This window comes from Terrapene carolina, unplaced genomic scaffold (assembly GCF_002925995.2).
Source record: "Terrapene carolina triunguis isolate 2854851 unplaced genomic scaffold, T_m_triunguis-2.0 Scaffold22, whole genome shotgun sequence".
In the NCBI taxonomy this organism is placed as follows: Eukaryota; Metazoa; Chordata; order Testudines; family Emydidae; genus Terrapene; species Terrapene triunguis.
The window spans coordinates 15,743,361-15,764,095 of NW_020664373.1; the positions used below are offsets into that span (position 1 = coordinate 15,743,361).

The 20,735-nt window shown below is 39.6% G+C and overlaps 1 protein-coding gene across 2 annotated transcripts; it reads left to right on the forward strand.

The window, feature by feature from the left end:
* The first annotated feature begins 105 nt into the window (after positions 1–105).
* Positions 106–19,979, forward strand: LOC112104467 (peroxiredoxin-4). 2 transcript variants are annotated; one of them, XM_024196782.3, is made up of 8 exons: positions 106–353; positions 7,835–7,952; positions 9,115–9,231; positions 11,006–11,128; positions 15,137–15,267; positions 17,263–17,297; positions 19,488–19,534; positions 19,855–19,946. In XM_024196782.3, exons 1-8 carry the CDS (start codon positions 170–172, stop codon positions 19,856–19,858), a joined length of 759 nt encoding a protein of 252 aa, XP_024052550.1. In that variant the 5' UTR covers positions 106–169; the 3' UTR covers positions 19,859–19,946. The 2 variants fall into 2 exon arrangements, with proteins under 2 accessions (XP_024052550.1, XP_026504609.1); XM_026648824.1 differs by lacking the exon at positions 19,488–19,534 and having other exon boundaries at positions 107–353; positions 19,855–19,979.
* The last annotated feature ends 756 nt before the right edge of the window (positions 19,980–20,735 follow it).

Genomic DNA, 20,735 nt, shown 5'->3' on the forward strand with positions numbered 1-20,735 from the left:
AGTGTGTGTACGTGTCGCGGGGGGCGGTGTATGGTGGAAGGGCGCAGGGCAGTGGGGGAACAATGTGAAGGGGCGGGGTGTGTGTGTGGGCAGAGCTCCGCCCCTTGTTGGCCCCGGCGCTGGCTGTTCCCGGGCGCGGGCCGGGGGACGTGCAGTTGCTCGGGCGGCCATGGAGGCGGCGCGGCGGTGGCTGGCGCTGTGCTGGGCGCTGGCGCTGGCGGGGCCCGGGGCGGCCCAGGAGCAGGCCCGCGCGGAGGAGAAGTGCCATTACTACGCGGGGGGGCAGGTCTACCCCGGGGAGGCGGCCCGAGTGCCCGTCTCCGACCACTCCCTGCACCTCAGCCAGGCCAAGAGTAGGTAGCGGCGCGGGCGCTGCGGGGTGGTTAGGGATGTTGCTGAACAATTTCCCGTCTCCCCACCGCAGCCCCGTCCCCTCCCGCTGCAGGGCTGCATTCAGTGGCGCTCAGTGCCCGACCTTCCTGCCCTGTCCTCTCTTACCCCCCGCCCCGCGGGTGCAGGCTGACTGAGGCCACAGGCTAACACCGCCCCCCCCCCCAGTAAAAGGATCTAGAGAGTGGGGTTCCCGTGTGGGCCCGTCAGAAGCAGAGATCCCAGCTGTGGGGCCGGGTGTCTCTGCTGCTTCCCCCCGGCCTCAGTTTCCCTCCACTTGTGCAGCGGAGGCGGCGATCCCTCCATCGCAGGGCAGCCAGCACCCAGCTTCATGAACGCTTGTAAAGGGTATTGTCTGCCCGCCCCCCAGGACGGGCCCTTGCGCAGCATCTCAGCAAAGCGGCCTTCCGGGGAGCCCTTTTTGCGATGAGGATAAAAGTGGCCCAAGCGGGCTAACCTGGAGCTATTGGTATAGTGCAGCTTGTTTGGTTTAGTGGCAGCCTGTGTGTGCAGAGGGGGTGGGGGAATTATTGCAGTCTTAAACTGTGGTCACTTCACTTTACTCCCACAGTTTGCTTTCCTGAGCCAGATGCACAGTTCACTGCTGCTAGGGGAGAAGGCCACGTCAGACAAAGCCTATTGGTTTAAAGTGTGCAGAGCCCTAAGCAGCTCCCTCACTGCCGAGTTTAAATAATCTGAAAATCAGAATTTACTCTGCTTGAGGATTTTCACAGGGTAGGGTGAGGTATTTAGTACCATGGCCCAAGTTTCTGCCTTTTCCCCTCGTTGTAAATAGATAACAGTTATAAGTTAACATTTCTACCAAAATACAGTTTGTCAAAAGCAAAGGAGCCTGTTTAGGGAATCAGAAACCATGCCAATGGACAGCTACTAGCAATGAGGAATATGCCACTCATTAACCCCATCTGTAGAACTAAATAGTTGATATACACCATGTTAAACTCTTTTTTTTATATAAAGGGAGATTCTCTAAATAGGAGTAAATTACAGTTTTAGTCCTAGATTCCAATATGTTGGAATCCTTGTGGATATTTTGGTTGTTCGTGATGCACATTAGACTATTGCAGTGTTTCCCCAACTGGGGTTTGTGAACCCCTGGGGGTTCGCAAAATGTTACAGGGGGTTCTCAGGAAAAAATTTCCTAATGGCGGACAGAGCTGTCCCTAGGGACCGCGGGCAGCACGAGGCCAGCAGCCCGGAGCCCCTGGACTTCCAAGAGCTAAGCAGATCAGAGCAAACATATCTATCACACTGAGGAGATTTAAACTTCAAGACTCCTTATAAGAAATGGAAAGGGAGGTGGATATTTTTTTGCTGTTTTTAAAATTAAATAGGCAGCTAGTATTGTTTTTAAAATTATTATGAAGAGCAAGTTTAAGCTTTGTTGTAATGTGCATTGTTTGCCTGGACTGCTCAAGACCTGAATGATTGTGTAGGAGGAATTCTTTGATTTGGCTTCTTAAATACCTTCATGCTGTTTCACATCTGATACTCCTTGATGAAACATAGGAGCTTTGTCTTGTATCACTTTGAATAAGCCTGTTATAAGCTACGAAAGTGAGATCTTGGAAGAGTGTTGCTGTTTTCATAACGTCATAAAAATACTGTAATGATTAATAATAAATAGTGTGTAATAAGCATGTCACAAAAACAAATTTTATATTTCCAAGATCACTGCTTTTATAATTTATACTCAAGTAAAGGAGAAAATCCCTGGAAACATTCATTTTTAAGAGGGGGCTTCACGGGACTTGACATTTTAGTGAAAGGGCTTCACAGGTTGTTAAAGTTTGGGAACCACTGGACTATTGGAATTTGTGCCTACCCCAGGTTGTGTTATGGAAGTTCTAAACCTCTGCTTCTGTAGCTTGCTTTGTGCAGCTACATTCCTATAGCCACACACAGCCTAAATGAACTCATTGGAGCTCCACAGCAGCCACCCCAACCAAAGCCAATGGCATAATTGGAGTGCAACTCTAGATCACTTTTCTGTTTATCACTGAATAAATAGAAAAGTATATTTACTCAGTTACTTATTTTGTTACAGACTCAGCTTTGTTCGGATGAGGTATTTCAGTTATCAAGCAGTAGGATGGATGAACATAGACAGATTTCTGCCTAATGGAGGGCCTCTGCAGAACAAATTTAATAGGATTTTAAACTGGGTCAGACACACTGTTTTTCAAGATTCAATTTTGAACTTTGTATAGTGTGTTACTAGATTATTTTGAATATTAACATGAAAAATCTTCATCTGTTCTTGCATTTCTCCCCCTCATTCCCCAATGAAAGTCTCTTCAGTTTGTGGTAACAATCATTTGTCATGGTTGTCATTTGTACTACAGTGGAGAGCTTGGGAAGGGAATCAGCAGCAGAATAACAGATGAACTCTTTAACAAAGGTGCTGTTTTCATTGAAGGGGCAGTATTAAAGAATGAGGGAAGAAAAGTAATGTAAATAATATACAGAATACTTTGGGGTTCTCATTAAGATTTAAAATATTTTATGAACTAAAGGGTCACACTGTGACTGGTGAGCTACATGCACTACTCTGGCTTCTGTAAGTGTTCTGTGTACAAAAGAATGGTAGGATATGACCAAAAGGTTAGCTGCAGCAAAAGTCTCCTGAAATTAGACTTGACCTAGTCTTGTTTGTGATTCTGATTTTTTTGTTTGTTTGTTAGCTATGTTCAGAGAGCTCTCATGTGAATTTATTACATTGGAGATTCAGGGGCAGATCATTTTAATTGAATTATAGTTAAGGGATTTTCTGACACCTGTTTAAAATGGTCACCCATTCTTAGAAATTTTCAACAATTTTGTAGTCAAGTGAGATTCCCAGTTACATTAATCTACAGTAGAACACTAGGCAGGAAATGTTTTTCTGTTTCACAAAAGTTTGAGATTGCCATTTTTCCCATGCTAAATCTGAATAAAATGTTAATCTCAAATGTTCACAAATAGGTAATCAAATTTTTTTTTAATTTGATCAAAACATTGTGTTTAGATTTCAACCTTTAACTTTTGGAATAAGTTAACAAAAATTTCATATAGTCATTTCAAACTGAAATTTCTTTTCAGAAGCATCAAAAATTTCAAAGTTTTCAGAAAAAATTTGAATCAGGAGATTCATTGAAACCAACCTTTTCTCACAGATAGTTTTGTTTTCCACAATCAGCATTTTGACCAAAAATGTTTTGTCAGAAAATTCCCAACCAGCTCTAAATAGAAACATAGAGCTTACCCACACTTGGAAATAGATAGTGTCTTCCCTCTTATCTCCAGAGATTTAGTAGAAGAATATTACTGAGAAATCTCAAGTTTCATAGTGAAGAATTTTACAAAACACTGGCAGCAAAGTGCTACCATAAATAAAATAAACTAGACTTGTCAAATGAAACATCTTGTGAGGGTTAGTGTGTATGGGTAATTTATAAAAATGTGTACAGTATAAGTTTCTAGAGAAAGACTGGTATGTGTACCAAAATTTGTGGGCTGTGCTAATAAAAATAAAAAGACAGTGCAAGTTTTTAATGCCATTATTCATGTACTAATGTAGGTATCTTATAACTAGGCTAGTAAGGATTTGATTTTTAATTGGTAAATGTTGGTAAAAGTCAATTTCACCATACACACAAACTGACAAAAATTTCCATCAATAATAATCAAAATTTACAAATAGGCAGAGTAAGAAAAATGCTGCTTGAGAACTTAGAGTTTGATTTAAGGATATTAACTTAGTATATTTTGATGTGATGTTGACAAAAGCTTTAACTTTTTGAATGTCAACATCTTCTGTCAAATAGTTGTGTGACACCCTCACCCATAATTTCCTGTAACTGTGAAAGATTAAAATCAATAAAAAAAACTAAAAATATGCTTAAGCAGATATCAAAATTATAAAAAAATAAAAATCAAACTCTGCCACGCCTACTTATTAGCAAAACAAGGTGGATGAGGTAATATCTTTTATTGGACCAACTTCTGTTGGTGAGAGAGACATGCTTTTATGCTTGCACAGAGCTCTTCAAGTCTGGGAAACTAACTCCGTATCATTGAGGACAAGGTGGAACAGATTGTTAACTACTTCTGCTAAACACACATTTCAAGGGACCACTGGAGGTGAAGTGGCCCGTTAACACCTCTCCAATCAGAGAGAGGAAATGGGGACAGGGAGAAAGCAGCTAGGGGGGTTGTAAGTCCTTATAGATTATTGTAATGAGCTATACATCCAGGGTCTGTATTCAGTCCATATCTAGCAAAGTTATGAATTTAAGGTCCCAGTCTCATCAGTTTTCCTTTGTGGATGAGGACTGATAGGTCAGCGATCTCTCTAGCAGTCCTCATCCTCAAAGGAAAACTGCACAACATTTCAAAAGACGAGCCTGGGACCTTAAATTCATAACTTTGCCAGACACACAGGCCTGGTCTACACTGCAGAGTTAGGTCGAGGTAAAGCAGCTTACATCGACCTAATTACATCAGTGTCTACGCTACAACCTTGCTCCCACCGATGTAAGTGCTCTACTACACTGACATAACTCCATTTCCATTAGAGGCGTAGGGCTTATGTTGGTGTAGTTAGGGTGACGCAGTGTCCCTCTAGACATTGCAGGTTACTTACATTGGCTGTTGGCTGCCATTCTTGTCAATTTCACGACTCCTTGCTAGCGCTGTGAAATTAACAAGAAAGCCCAGCACACAGCTCGGGCTGTCACCCTGGGTGGGTGGGGAGCTCCAGCTAGAGCCCGGTCATCCTCTTCCACCAGGCTGCCGAGGGGGCAGCTGGGCCCCGGTGGGCAGTTGCATGCAGAGCTGGAAGCCCAGGCTCTCAGCTCCCCTCATTACCCCTCTTAAGTTGGTGGAAGCGCTCCTGGTGAGGACATGCGTGCGCCACCAACAGAAGGAGGGTTGTGTGGACATGAACCACTGCAGTAATTATTGTGGTGGCTGTAAGTCGACCTAATATAGGTCAACTTAAGTTTGTAGTGTAGACATGCCTAAAATTCATGGACTGAATATAGACACTGAATTTATTGCTCATTACAACATTCTCTCCCTCTCCCCCCTTTTCCTCGCTATGACTGGAGGGGTGTTAACAGGCCATTTCATCTTGAGTGGTCCCTTGTTTAGCATAAGTAGTCAACACACATTTCAATCTGTTCCACCTTGTATTTAGCAGTGACACTCGGAGGCTTGGTCTACACAACATACTTACTTCAATATAACTACATCGCTTGGGGTGTGAAAGATTCTTCACACCCGTGAGCAATGTTGTTATACTGACCTTAACCCCATGTAGCAGTGGTGGGTAACCTGCGGCCCGTCAGGGTAATCCACTGGCGGGCCCCAGATAGTTTGTTTACTTTTGGGGCTGCCCGCAGCTCCCGGTGTCCGCGGTTCGCCGTTCCCGGCCAATGGGAGCTGTGGGAAGCGGCGCAAGCCGCAGGGACATGCTGGCATCCACTGGGAGCTGCGGGCATCTGTGCAAATGTAAACTGGTGGCCCACCAGTGGATTACCTTGACAGGCCGCAGGTTGCCCACCACTGCCATGTAGAAAGCATTATGTCAGCAGGAGGGCTCTCTCCCATCCTCTTAGAGCATCTTTCCCAGATGTGCAGCATTGGTGCAGCTGGACTAATGTAAATTTGTAGTGTAGACCTGCCCTGAGTTAGTTTCCCAGACCTGAAGAAGAGCTCTGTGTAAGCTCTAAAGCTTGTCTCCCTCACCAACAGACGTTTGTCCAATAAAAGATATTACCTCACCCACTTTGTCTCTCTTAATATCCTGGGACCACAACACGGCTACAACACTGCATATAAGCCTACTTATAACAGATACTGTGCTGTTGACAATAATTGTCTAATATTAATCAGCATGCTATCATTCTCCTTTAAATCAATTCCAAACATTGCTTTGAGCAGTATAGTAACTTACCCAACAATATATGCTTGACATTTCAGTCATGTTTAAATCCCTTCAGTTTGATACTGGATCACCAACACACTGCCCTCAGGCATGGAATGCTCAGTGTTATGTGCTTTGATATTGAGAAATGCTACTTCACTGTACTTACAATTTGAAAATCTCCAGCACTCTGGATTAGTCTGTGGTAGAGTAGTGTGTTATACCTCCTAAAAAGCAACAGAGAGTCTTGTGGCACCTTTAAGACTGACAGAAGTATTGGAGCATAAGCTTTCGTGAGTGAATACCCACTGCGTCTGACGAAGTGGCTATTCACTCACGAAAGCTTATGCGCCAATACTTCTGTTAGTCTTAAAGGTGCCACAGGACTCTCTGTTGCTTTTTACAGATCCAGACTAACATGGCTACCCCTCTGATACTTGACACCTGTTATACCTCCTGTAAGCATGTCTATAGTGCAGTTTCACTAATGTTGTTTTAGGCCCTGTCTAGACTATCAAGTTTACACCAGCACAGCTGTACCAATGCAGCTGTGCTGCTGTAAGATCTCTTGTGTAGCTGCTCTATGCTGATGGGAGAGAGCTCTTCCATCAACATAACTAAACCACCTCAAATGAGTGGTGGTAACTATGTCATCAGGAGTGTGTCTCTCCCGACATAGTGCTGTCCATACTGACGCTTCTGTCAGTAACTGATGTCGCTCAGAGGGGTGTTTTTTCACACCCATGAGCAACATAAGTTATACTGACAAAAGTGCTTGTGTAGACATATCCTTAATCTTTTTCTGCTGCGTAGTCTGAATATTTTTGTGGAATAACCACTGAGTTAGTTTATAGATGGGTTGCAGTAACAGACAACCTACATATTTTAAGCATTTGTGCCTTGAACACATCTTCTGTCATGTATTTCCTGCAGAATTAAATTTTAGAAAACCAGTTTTGCTAAGGAGTAAATATAATGTGAAATTGAACTACTCTTTATTCATGGCACATAAGTTATTTATAGCAAAATATAATTTACTGAAATCTATAACTCAGTAGCCATACATCATTCAGTGCAAATCAACATCCTAATTTATGAGCTGTCATCAGCCAGTAGTAATCTTGTAATGTGTTAAGGGGGTCATGGTAAGTGTGTGCAGCATTTTCTCTCATGCAGCCTTATCCTTGGCAATATTTCAAATGGTTCAGAAATTTGTGAACACAAATCTATTGAGTTATGTATGCATCTTGATATGTACATTTTTTTTTTTTTTTTTAAACACAGCATGACCCCAACGTGTGGTGTGCTTTCCTCCTGTGGAAGGTTGAAATTAATAAAGTTTGATTATGAAAGTCATGCGTCCTACAAAGTGTGTTTTACTGTAAGGAAACAGACATCCATCCAGAGAGGAAAACTGTCCTTGGACATATGTTACCTGCTGAACAGCCTCATTTATGTACACATGCTTCACTTTATTCTTATACTTCAATTTGGATCTATATTTTATGTTTCTAGTTTCCAAGCCAGCACCTTATTGGGAAGGAACAGCAGTAATCAATGGAGAGTTTAAAGAGCTGAAATTAACAGATTATCAAGGAAAATATCTTGTCTTCTTCTTCTACCCTCTTGACTTGTAAGTAAAACTGATGCAGACATACCAAGGTATATACTCCCCTCCTTCCCTCCCCCCTCCACCACCTTCCCAAATTTTGGAAGTGTGTTGATTAGAGTCAGGGAACATTAAGATGTTGATTGCAACTGCACTTGACATTTTGTAATTCTATAGCATCTTACTGGGGAATGTTTACATTCCTTGCTACCATACAACTCATTGCTGCAAATGGAAAATGCATACAGGAAAGAGTAACACTATCTCTTATCACTTCACTTCATACTCCCTGGAAGACATTTTTAGGGAGACTGATTTCCTCTTACAGACTTTTAAGGATGTTATGGGATACATTTAACTTAAATTATTGGATGGACTTTCCTTTCATTACACTATTGTAACTCCACTGCAGTCAATGGAGTTACTCCTGATTTATACCAGTGTAATAAGAGGAGAATCAGGCCCCTTGTTTTCTTGAAATGAGGAACAAAACATACAGTAAACTAGTAATACTCATGTAGCACTTTTCATCAGTAGAACTCAAAGCACTTTACAAAGAAAGGGTAAATAGTAGAGACAGTTAGCTGCTCTGATAGTGAAAATAATTGGAATCATGGCTTATTTTCCTCCTAGCCTCAAAGCTTGAACAATTGTGACCTAAAGTGTAATTTTGTGCCTAGAAGAAGCAGGAAGGGGTCAAATGCAAAATAGCTACAACTTGCATTACTATTTTCTAGGAAATCATGACATCTGTTTCTCTGCAATTTGGTGTGTCATACTTTAATCCAGTTATTCCTGTACAGTTTTAAAATCAGTGAATAATTGTACATGTAGCTAAACTGTAAGTTGTAATATTACTAAATCAACACAGACTGCATTTTCAATCTTATTATTCACAAACCACTTGCACATAGTTTGAAGATAGATAATTCATCTGTGAATGTATTGATGAATGCTGTTAGGAACGCAGTTACTTGTAAAGTGAAAATTATTTCAGTTGTGTATATTGGATTCCATCTGTAAATAAAAACAATAGTTGTGATAATTCACAATTTATCTATTTTATATACTGCAAACAATATCTAGCTTCTCTGTAGAAACTAATTTAGCTATGTATTAAGGTAACTGAAAAATCACTCCTGGATATTCTGAGAATTCTGAATTTACTTTGTTTTCAATTTTTTAGCACATTTGTGTGTCCAACTGAAATTATCGCCTTCAGTGACAGAATTGAAGAATTCAGAGCAATAAACACTGAAGTGGTAGCATGTTCTATTGACTCACAGTTCACTCACTTAGCATGGTATGTAGCCTACCCATGTGTCTTTTATAGGAAATTATTGGTGGATACATATGAGATTATAGGTTGCTTCCCCAAATTCACATACTCTGTCTGATGCACTAATATTGTCAAGTAAATATTGAATGATAAGGTGTGATGCTGTGTTGCATAAAAAGTGGCAAGTAATAAAACTAATGGTAAGAAATTCAAAAATAAAGTTTATTGTTGAAGGTGTCAAAGTAAAAGTGATGACTTTGGTTTTACCATTAGAATAAATTGTTCATTACAAATTATTCATCCAACTTTATGATAAAACATTCTATGGTGGATTAATACCAAAGAAATCTTCACTGGGTTTTGTTGTTGTTTTTAATTGTGGGATTTGGAAGAAAGACAGGGTAGTTTGCAGGGTGGATAAAAATCAATGATTAAAAAAATAAAAAAAATCTGAAATTTTTTAATTTAAATCAGGTTTTTTCCTCAAAAAGCATTTTATCAAAAAAAAAAATCCATCTAAAGATAGTTTTAATTAAGATACATTATTATAGCTCAAAGATATCTCATCATGGAATAGGGATTATAAATTCTAATTCTATAGTATGACACAATATATTCATACAATTTTTAAGAAAAGTTTTGTAAATGAGTTCCAATATTTCATAGATTAGGGACCCAATCTTATGGGGTTCCACAGGCTTCTGTATAGATTATTTAGGTTAATCTTTCTATCTACCCAATGGGACTCAGTGCTCAGTCTAGACGATACCATCAGAGATGCTTAGTTTTGCAGATCTCATATTGTGGATTTGTATCTCCAGAGGTAACATGCTTGTTAACAGCAAAAATATTTTTAAATAAATAATATAATAGAGGTGAGAAATAACAGACCTCAACTCTTTTGTCCCTCTGCAAATTTGTGTACACAGAGTCAATCCCTTACCTCTCTCTAAAAGTGAAAAGTTTCAAAAAGTTCAACGAATAGATGATTATTGGGGACAGAATAGATCTGGACAAGGAGAAGAAGTTTGGAGATAAATGTGAGAAGCAAGGGACATATGCTTGTTTTGTTAAATTATTATATGTTTGCTGTTGAAGAAAAAAATCCAGAATACATAACGTTGTTGTTTTAGTTAAATAAAACAATTTAAATATCTGTCTGGTGATGTTCTCCTTCTAATACAGCATGGCAAGAAAGTCTTCCAAATATTAATGATAGTTCACCTCTCAAGGACTTCAAAAATATCTGCTTCAATTACCTTTGGTAAATGAAATAACCAAACAATCATTCATTTTCTGATATAGTTGTAAAACTAATCTGAAAAGTTTTCAAAATAAATCACTATTTAAAAATGTATAGTGTAAACCTTCTAAAACAAACCTACATTTATCGCTGAGTTGTGAAGAATATATATTAAGGTTATAACAACTAACAAGAATGCACTTTTATGTAGAAAACCATGATTAAATCGAGTCTTCCTGACTAGTGATTGATTTAAATCAATTTGATTTAAATCATGACTTAAATCAAATCCACCCTGGTAGTTTGGCCACAGAGAGAGAAGGAGGGTGTTTCAAGTGTAAATTAAGCATGGAAGGAGGCATGAAGAGGAGATTAAGGCAACTATAAATGGACACATTGAAGGAGTGTAGGAAGCAGGTTGGAGCAAACAAGTAGGAAAAAGAAAAACAGAAATATAGCTATTCCTTCTGCAAAAAAGCTGCATGCAAGAGTTACTTGTATGTGGAATAAAAATCTCTCTGAAGAATAAATGTGCATCTCTTTTGTTTGTCAAAGGATTAATACTCCACGAAAACAAGGAGGACTTGGACCAATGAAGATCCCACTTCTTTCAGATTTGACCCACCAGATTTCAAAGGATTATGGAGTATATCTAGAGGACCAAGGGCACACACTTAGGTACTACAAACCATTATGGTGCATTCTGTCTTGTTATAGCAGTGCATTCTACCAGTTCCATTTAAAGGGGCACTCGGTATTGGCACTTCTCTCATACTATTTAATTATATACTATGTTCATCACAGTAGTTAATATCTGAACATATACTGGGTCTATTTACATGGATAAATACAGGCAATTTTTCCACCGACTGTTGATAACTTAGCTGAAATTGTATATTAAAGCTCTTAGTCCACAAGGAAATGTTTCTTAATTTAAAAAAAAAAAAATCAGAAATTAACTCACAATGATCTATTGTGCATGCAAAACTCAGAGATTTAAAGGTGAACTGAAAAGCTTTATCCTGCCAGAATCTGAATTCCCAGTTCTGGCCTTTTCCTCCATTACTTACAGTGTTTTATTAGGAGTAACTGAACCATGAACTCAAGATCTGGCAAAGAACTGTCTGTCAGATGTTTTGTATTGACCATCTTGCTGCTGACCACAGGTGTAAATCTTGTCTAGTGGTAGTTGTGGCATTGTTTGATACGTAGTATTTCTTGCCCATTCATTTTCAGTATTCTTTGTTAATACTACAGATACTCATGCTTGAAACAGATCGGTGTCCCTTACACTGCAGTTACCTGATCCTGTAGTGAAAACGTTGTGTTTTGTGACATTAGCTCTCCTGTCTGGACAATGTTGCAAATTCAGAATTGCATCTTTGCTGCAGTAAATAGGTAAAGAAGGTGGACTTGGAAGGAGCAAGGTGCCACTTAAATATTTGTCTGATTAGCTAATGCGTAGAACAGGGATGTGCTGGCTGCCGCTTCCCGCAGCTCCCACTGCCTGGGAATGGCAAACCACAGCCACTGGCAGCTCCGGGGGGCCGTGTCTGCGGACAGTCAAAGTACACAAAATGTCTCATGGCCCACCAGCGGATTACCCTGATGGTCCACCTGCCGAAGGTTGCCAACCCCTGGCGTACAAGAAAGTGAAACTTAAGTGGACTTATGTTCACATTTTGAAAGTAACTTTGAAATGCTCTTACTATAGCTGCAGAAACTAGGATTAAATAGCCAATTTTCATTATAGCAAAAGATTAGCTGTGGGGTTCTTCAAGGTTTTATATTTGGTCCACTGTTTTTTAATGCTCTGTAAAGGTAGCAGAATTTTCAAATGATAGTTACTTAGGTTTGTCAAAAGCAGAGAAGGATGTGAGGAGATTGAGAGTCCTAACCAAGCTAGGTGAATGGCCAACACAATGGCAAATGAAATTCAGTGTCAATAAATGCTAAGTAACTATTCATACACCTTACCAAGGTTCTAAATCAACTGTAACAGCTCAGGACAGAGCCCTGGGCATCATTGTGACCTCTGTTCAGTGTATAACTGCATTCAAAAAAGTAAACAAGATATTAGGATGCATAAGGAATAGGAAGGAGGATAATATGCCATTATATAAATAAATGGTGCCGTCTCAGCTGGAGTACTGTGTGCAGAACTGATCACCCCATCTCAAAGAGGAAATTGCTGAATTAGAGGGACTTCAGCGAGGGGAGATAGGAATGAGCAACAGCACAGGAAACATCTGCTTTGAAGAGAGACTGAAACATTGGCATTATTTTCTTCAGATAGGAGAAGAATAAGAGGGGATACATTCAAAGTATATAAAATAATTAATGGTAAAGAGAGGGTAGGTCAGGAACTTTCTCCTTGCCTCATAAAAAGACCAAGGGAACATTCAGTGAAATGAGAAGGTAGCAAATTCAAAAATTGACATAAGGCAATACTTTTTCACACCACACCTCGCTGGAACTCATTGCCAGAGGAAGTCATTTGCAACATTTAAAACGGGATTAGATACTTCTATGAATGTCAAGAATATCCAGCATTGTTATAGTTAGTACTAAAAAATTTGAAGGGATACTGTACCTGATGAGTCAGGATTTAAAATCAGTCTTTAAATATTATAGGAATTAATGTAGGGGGCAAATTATCCCACATCTGCCTACTGTGAGACAACCCCCTCCCCCCCGAAGCCTCTGCTTCTGACCATTGTCAGAGAGAGGAAACTGGACTAGATGGACTGAGTCTGTACATTCCTATAATATCATGCTGTCAACCCTGAGCGAGCATTATCTCACCAGGTCTAGATATTTTAAGTGTAACAAGTGCTTCTGGTTTATCATTGTAATTTTTTTTACTAAGGACTGTGCAACTAGCTTCTACCACATAGATTCTAAAGGCTCTTAGGTTCTCATTTATACAGTTCAGCATTTTATAATATCAGTGATCTACTTATCAAGCAGTATAGATAAGGGTAAATAGTGTTCAAGACTTTCATATGAAGTCTAAAATCTCAAAGTGCATATAAAAAAATTCTTAAGCGTCATCATATCACTAAAGAAAGATGCAACCTTATGTACTTGAACTTTCAGAAAGCTTTTAACAAGATCCCTCAAAGGCTCTTAAACAAAGTAAGCAGTTATGGGATAAGAGGGAAGGAGGTCATCTCATGGTTAAAAGACCAAAAAAAAACAAAGAGTAGGAATAAATGGTCAGTTTTCAGAATGGAGAGAGAGGTAAATAGTGGGGTCCCCCAGGGATATGTACTGTGTTGTTCAACATATTCATAAATGATCTGGGAAAAGAGGTAAACGGTGAGGTGGCAGAATTTGCAGACAATTCAAAACTACTCAAGATAGTTAAGCCCAAAAAACAGACTGCGAAGAGTTTTAAAGGGATCTCACAAAACAGGGCAACAAAATGGCAGATGAATTTCAGTGTTGGTAAGTTCACAGTAATGCACATTGGAAAGCATAATCCCAACTATACATACAAAATGATGGGGTCTAAATTAGCTGTTACCACTCAAGAAAGAGATGTTGGAGTTATTGTAAATAGTTCTCTGAAAACATACACTCAATGTGCAGCAGCAGTCAAAAATAGCCAACAGTGTTCGGAACCATTAGGAAAGGGATAGATAAGATGACAGAAAATATTATGCTACTATATAAATCCAGGGTACACCCACACCTTGAATATTGCATACAGTTCTAGTCACCCCATCTCAAAAGAGATATATTGGAATTGGAAAAGGTCAACCAAAATTATGAGGGGTATGGAACAGCTTCCACATGAGGAGATATTAAAAAATCTGGAACTTTTCAGCGTGGAAAAGAGACAACTAAGAGGGGATATGATGGAGGTCTAAAATCGTGACTGGTGTGGAGAAAGTGAATAAGGAAGTGTTATTTACTCCTTCTCATAATACAAGAACCAGCGGTCAACCAATGAAATTAATAGGCAGCCGGTTTAAAACAAACAAAAGGAAGTACTTCTTCATACAACGCACAGTCAACTTGTGGAACTCATTGCCGGTGGATGTTGTAAAGACCAAAACTATAACTGGGTTAAAAAAAAAAAAAAAACTAGAAAAGTTCATGGAGATTAGCCAAGATGCTCAGGGATGCAACCCAGTGCTCTGATTGCCACAAGCTAGGAGTGGACAATAGGATGGATCCCTCAATGAGTGCCTGTTCTGTTCATTCTTTCTGAAGCACTTGGCATTGGCTGCTGTTGGAAGACAGGCTACTGGGCTAGATGGACCCCATCTGTCCCAGTATGGCCATTCTTATGTTCTTACTGCTTTCTTAATTCTGACTTAACCTTGCCTAGGTCACAGCAAGATCTGAGGGCACTTTCAGTGAGAGATGGAGTTCTTTGTGTCAATGAAAAGCACCTCCTCTAAATGAGGCTGGTATTGAAGGACTCCAGAGGTGGGGGAGGTTAGATCCTTCGTATTCTGGGTGCATTATGAATGAGAAAGAAATGTGAAGGGAGTTACAAAGGAAATTAAAAGTTAACACAGAACCTGTACTTAACTTGATTGTGTAGTGCTTGGAGAGATCCAGCCACTGCTGATCTAGTGTAGGTTTGCTGCAATATCTGGACACCACAATGTGCGTAATAGAGATCGATATCATTAGGTTTATATCTAAAAGAAAAATTCCATGTTTTTGCAGAGGCCTTTTCATTATTGATGATAAGAGGGTCCTTCGACAGATAACAATGAATGACCTTCCCGTCGGCAGATCAGTGGATGAAACACTTCGTCTAGTACAAGCATTCCAGTACACTGACAAACATGGAGAAGGTGCCTGTTTTCAATATTTTGGCAATGGGAATTATACTGAGGTCTTACTTAGTTGGAAAGTATATTTTTAGCTATTAGGAAGCAAGGCACACTGCAACGTTTGATAGCTTCATGGTTGTTACTGAGCAAAGTTTTCTGTTCCCCTCATTCAAGATTCAGTGGACCTGATTCTCCCCTGCCTTGCACCTAGTGTAGTGTCCCAAGTGAATGCAAAGTGGTTGTAATACTACCAAATCAAAACAGTAGCATTTACACCCATTTTCCACTCCTCATAAGCATAAATGACTGCGCAAGGTATGTGGCAGCGAAGAATCAGGCTCAGTATTTTAATAAATTTAGACAACCTGTAATTGATCCAAGAGGCACTGCCAGTGTAATCTTAATGTTTGGGGTTTTTGTGGGGGGGAGGGAGAGCAGAGGCTGGTGTCCCAAGACAAAATAGATACAGTACTTTGAGTCAGTGAAAAGCATCTCCCAAAATGAGGTTGGGTTTGGTGCCCAATGTAATGGAGACTGTAAATTCCTATCTCTTCTCTTAAAGTAAATGATTCTTAGATGGTGTAAACTGGCATAGCTCCATTGACTTCAGCTTTTTACCTGGACTTCAGGGGGCTGTGCCAAGTTACACCAGTTTAGGATTTGGCCCATAATAAGCTGTTCAGTTTTAATTATTAACACATGTATATGTTCAGCTGACTAATCTTCCTGCTCTCAATTTAAAGTGTTGGTGTTTAAAAGCAAACCTATGGAAAGTGACACAGCTTCAATTTATTCTAAGGTTGTCTACACAGTGCGGTGATGCACACTATAGGGGTGTGCTTTCTGAAGCACACTAATGTGTGGCACACCAACTGGTCTGCATAGATCCTGATGGTGCGCGCGCCAGGTTCCCTAGCGTGCTTTAATGTAGTGCAGTTTGAAACATGTTAACATGTAATGTAACATTATCTGTATAAACAGCTCTATTTTGCAATTCAGAATTGAAAAGATACTTAAAGGCAAAGAGCGTTTTGATTAAGGAGATAAAGTCCTTTTTGTTCAGCTTCAAATAAAGCTGTGTCTCACCTTACGCAGTACTGGATTCTCCCTGTGAAGCACGTGGAATCCTGTTGGGTTTTGCTGGATTTCTGTGGCAATGCATATCTATTTCATTGGACTCAGTGCAAAGGCTAGGAAGAAGAATCCTCCAAGGTTTTTATTATGTTCACCACATTTCAGCTGGCACCACTGTCTGCAGGTGATAAAATGCCTGTGCTCCAGTTGTGTAATCCCAGCTGTGCAGGCAGATCCTTGAGCCTTTGCAAAGCCTCATCGAAGCCAATGAAACTCTGCCTGGGCACAAGGTCTGCCCACCCATATGCAGTTGCAGGGTCAGCTCCATGGTCTCATCTAGGTTGTACATGAACAACTGAGCAATTGCAAGAATGGCAAATATTTATTTTTATCATCCTAATCCTTTTACATCCTAAACAGGATATCAAACAAAACAGTCACATTCTAGAGAGAGAACTTTAATTTTTCTTCATTGTTACTGTAATACTTGCCTCCTGGCATTAGTTTTAAAAAAAAAAGTTATACCTGTCTCCATTTCCACCTGATGGAATTGCTGCTCTTATCTTGGCACCATATGCCCTCGTGGAATGGGGATTCATCTTCAGAACGGGAGGTACTATTACTTTGCCAGTAAATTGACTAATAGACTGAAAACTGAAAATCAGAACCAACATATACCCAATCAAGCAGGGATTTCCCATTTTTGGTGAATGGAACAATCCAATCTGCCCTGAAAATAGTATCAATATGAATGTTTTAGGGATACTGTCTGATGAATAAGCATGTTGCATATTTGCAGATATTTACATGTGGCACCTTCTTGCTATATTACTTAAAATTCAAAGATTAGTTTTTTATGAGAATGGTTAGAAAACCAAGTAAATTAGAAAAATAATTTCTTTTCTACAAGGTCAACTTCCATTTTTGCTTTTTTTTTTTCAGTTTGCCCTGCTGGTTGGAAACCTGGCAGTGAGACAGTAAGTCCGTATTTATATTCCTCATACATTAATTATTTTGCATGATTAAATAAAATTAGGGACCCAATCCTATCTCCATTGAAGGCAAAAGCAAAATTCTCATTAACTTGAATGGAAGCACAATATCAGGCCCTGTGCATTGTGATATTTTTATAAATTCTTAATCTGTTATCATTGGAATTTTATTGACTGATTTATTACAGTATATCATGTTTGCAGTATTGCATTTTTCATGCAGGAAATAAATTAATCTCTTCACATCAGGAGTTTCCTTCTCCCTCAACTTTCCAATGTATGATCAAAACCTCAAGCACCAGAGAGTTAACTTGAGGGAGAATTTCCTTCCTATCCTGCAACGCAGGTCAAAAGAGAGTTGGAAGCTCTCTGAGGAAGGGGCTATCTTCTCTGTCTTATCTGTACAGTGCCTAGCATAATGGAGACTTGATCCTTGATTGGGGTTCCTAAGCAGTTCCTCAGTATAAATAATCTCACTTCTCAGGCCATTGATTAATTGCCCACAATCTGGCAAAGCACACTACCACTGTTAGAATTGTAAAATGGAATGCATTTTGCAGCACAGTATCTCTTCTTTTGTTTCTTCACACTAACATGATTATGAGCCAAAGAGCAAGGGCCCAGTTCAGTGCCCACTGAAGCAACTGAATTCAGTGGGTGTTGAATCAGGCCCCAATGGAACAACGAAAATATTTTTCTAAGGCTATGTCTACACACACATCTTATGTTGGCATAACATACATCACTCGGGTGTGAATCAGCCATCCCCCTGAGCGACATAAGCACTCGTCTGCACAGCACTTCGTCGGCGGGAGAGGTTATGCCGTTCACGGGGTGGTTTTATTATTCCGATGGGAGAGCTCTTTCCCGTCGGCATAGAGCATCTTCACCAGACGTGCTGGTACCAGCAGCGCCACTACAACGGTGTACATGTAGACATGCCCTAAGAAACTGGGTTACGGAAGGCTGCCAGCTACAATATTACATCATTGGCATTTATTGGAAGCTACCCTTTTTTCTTCTGCTGCTTGTTTCAGCTGTTGGCACAAACAGCATTATGTAAAAAAAATTAAAATGAAAATAAATAAAAGGTGCCTTGAAAGAAATTCTATAAGGTTTCAGTAGCAGCAAAAAATTGAAGTGGTCTCTGCACCTTTCCTTGAGTTGGTAATACATGACAGCATCAAATACCACATTTTGGCAGGGCCATGAAATGTGTTCATTCATATAGACAATGGGCTTATTTATAAACAATAACATTTTCAGAACGTCAATAGGATGCTAGTGATATAAACTGATACAGCATTATTAATAAACTATTAATTCTAGTATTCTAGTAGCTTCTGGAGTTTCCAGCCAAGATCAAGGTCCCATTGTGCTAGTCACTGTACTGACACACATTAAAAGACAGTCCCTAAATTGTATCTACATACAAGATCTCAAACAATGCATGCAGAGAGCCAGAGTGTCTGTATAGCCTCTAGTAAAAGTTTGACTTCTGACGTCAAAAGTTCATGCGTCTGATGAAGTGGGTATTCACCCGTGAAAGCTTATGCTCCAATACATCTGTTAGTCTTAAAGGTGCCACAGGACTCTGTTGCTTTTTAGTAAAAGTTGCAACTGGCAACATTTAAGTGGCTAGCTTTGCTGCAGAGCAGCAGACCCCTGCATTATAGTGCGAAACAAGCAGATGCTGGGAATTATATTCATGGGCTAGTTGAGATTTGTCTTAGTGGGGAAAAAATCTTTAGATTTTTATGGTGCAAGTGGGTTATAGGATGGCATATGTATGGCATTGGAAATCATGCATTCCACTACCTTGGCTAAACTGAATGATCTGTCCATTAGCAGCTGACAAGTGAGCGATTTCCCATTCTTAGAAGGGTCAAGCCTATGAATACACTTAATAAAAGGGAGACCAGTTGATAGCAGTAATAGATTACTACTTTATAGCATCTGCTGTTTCTGTACACCTGTGGCTGACAACTGACTCATTGCTGACAATATCAGGCCGCAAAAAATGTATAGCACTGACGTAAATACAAGTAAGATGTTCTCTTTACTTTCTGTGCAAAAGCTGTAGTGCACTTAAACAGCAGAATAGTTCTGCAAAACACTCTTCAGAATACATTAACATCTGTAGCCATGCCTTCTAAATGTGTTTGATTTAATTAGATCAAACCTGAAGATGCCATGAGAGCGTGGTGGCCAAGACAAGAGCTGTAAGTAAACTCTGAGGCACTTGAGTACAGATGTTAATTTATGGAAATAATTCCAAGTTCACTTATGGGGAAAATCAGACTGGAGTACATTCTTTCAACAAGGCAGATTCTGTTTCTTTCTTGAACTCCACTTCCTCCTCCATCACCCCTACTGCCCTTCACTGTTTAGTGTTCATTAGAGATAAGCAGTAACCTTAGATCTGAACGGGTGAAAGGTAATTTCTAAATGTAGTGTGTGACCATTAATGCCAGAATATGAGGTAGATAATATTTGTTCCTTTTGTTTTTAGACCAACACTTTCACTTTCTTTCTCACACAGATAATCCCAGATCCAGCTGGAAAACTGAAGTATTTTGATAAACTAAACTGAAACTTGCTTCTACTGAGCTACACAAGTCACATGCAACTTCAAGTTGTCAATAAAATTCCATTAATTTTGTTATTTCCATGCGTTTGGCTGATTTATAGTGGCTACCAACTGTAGTTGCTTTCTCAAAATACAGGTATTCACTGTGCAGAGACTACCAGTAGCAGAAAGAGTTGACACAATTGGTCTTCTAGGGCCTCCTAAAAGGAGGCTAAGCATATGAGCTTGAGTTTATCCCATTCCATCTAGTCAAGAGTTCATATGTTGAGTGCATAATGCTCTGCTATCATACTGTGTAGGCAGGGAAATTGTACTTTAATCTTTAGTTACTTGCATCCTCTTAAATATATATATATATATCTATATATATAGACATGTATATCATTTCCTTAGCTATATGGACTTAGCTTTAGGAATCTCATTTTGAATAGATCACTTAATTTCTACAAAAGCTTAATCCATAAAATCCTTTATGCCTTTGCTTCTTTTTCAAAAAGATACCAGAATTTCCCTCCCAGTGGTTTTCTATAAAGCCCTAACTCTCTATTTTTGATATTTTAGAAGCTGCAGCTGAAAAATTGCCACCTGCCAATTGTTCACTATTACTCTGAAACCATATTCCACAAATTAATACAGTGAGCTGTAATGAAGTCTGAAGCCAGGAATAGTTTAAAGGGGTTAAACTAAAATTCCTCTTTGTTTGAAGTTGGAAAACATTTTAGTTTTTCTTCAGTCGAACGTTAAGAACCAGATTCTCAGCAAGTGTAAGTCAGCGTAGTTCAACTGGAAATCAATGGAGCTACACCACTTTGTGTTAGCAAAGGGTCTAGTTT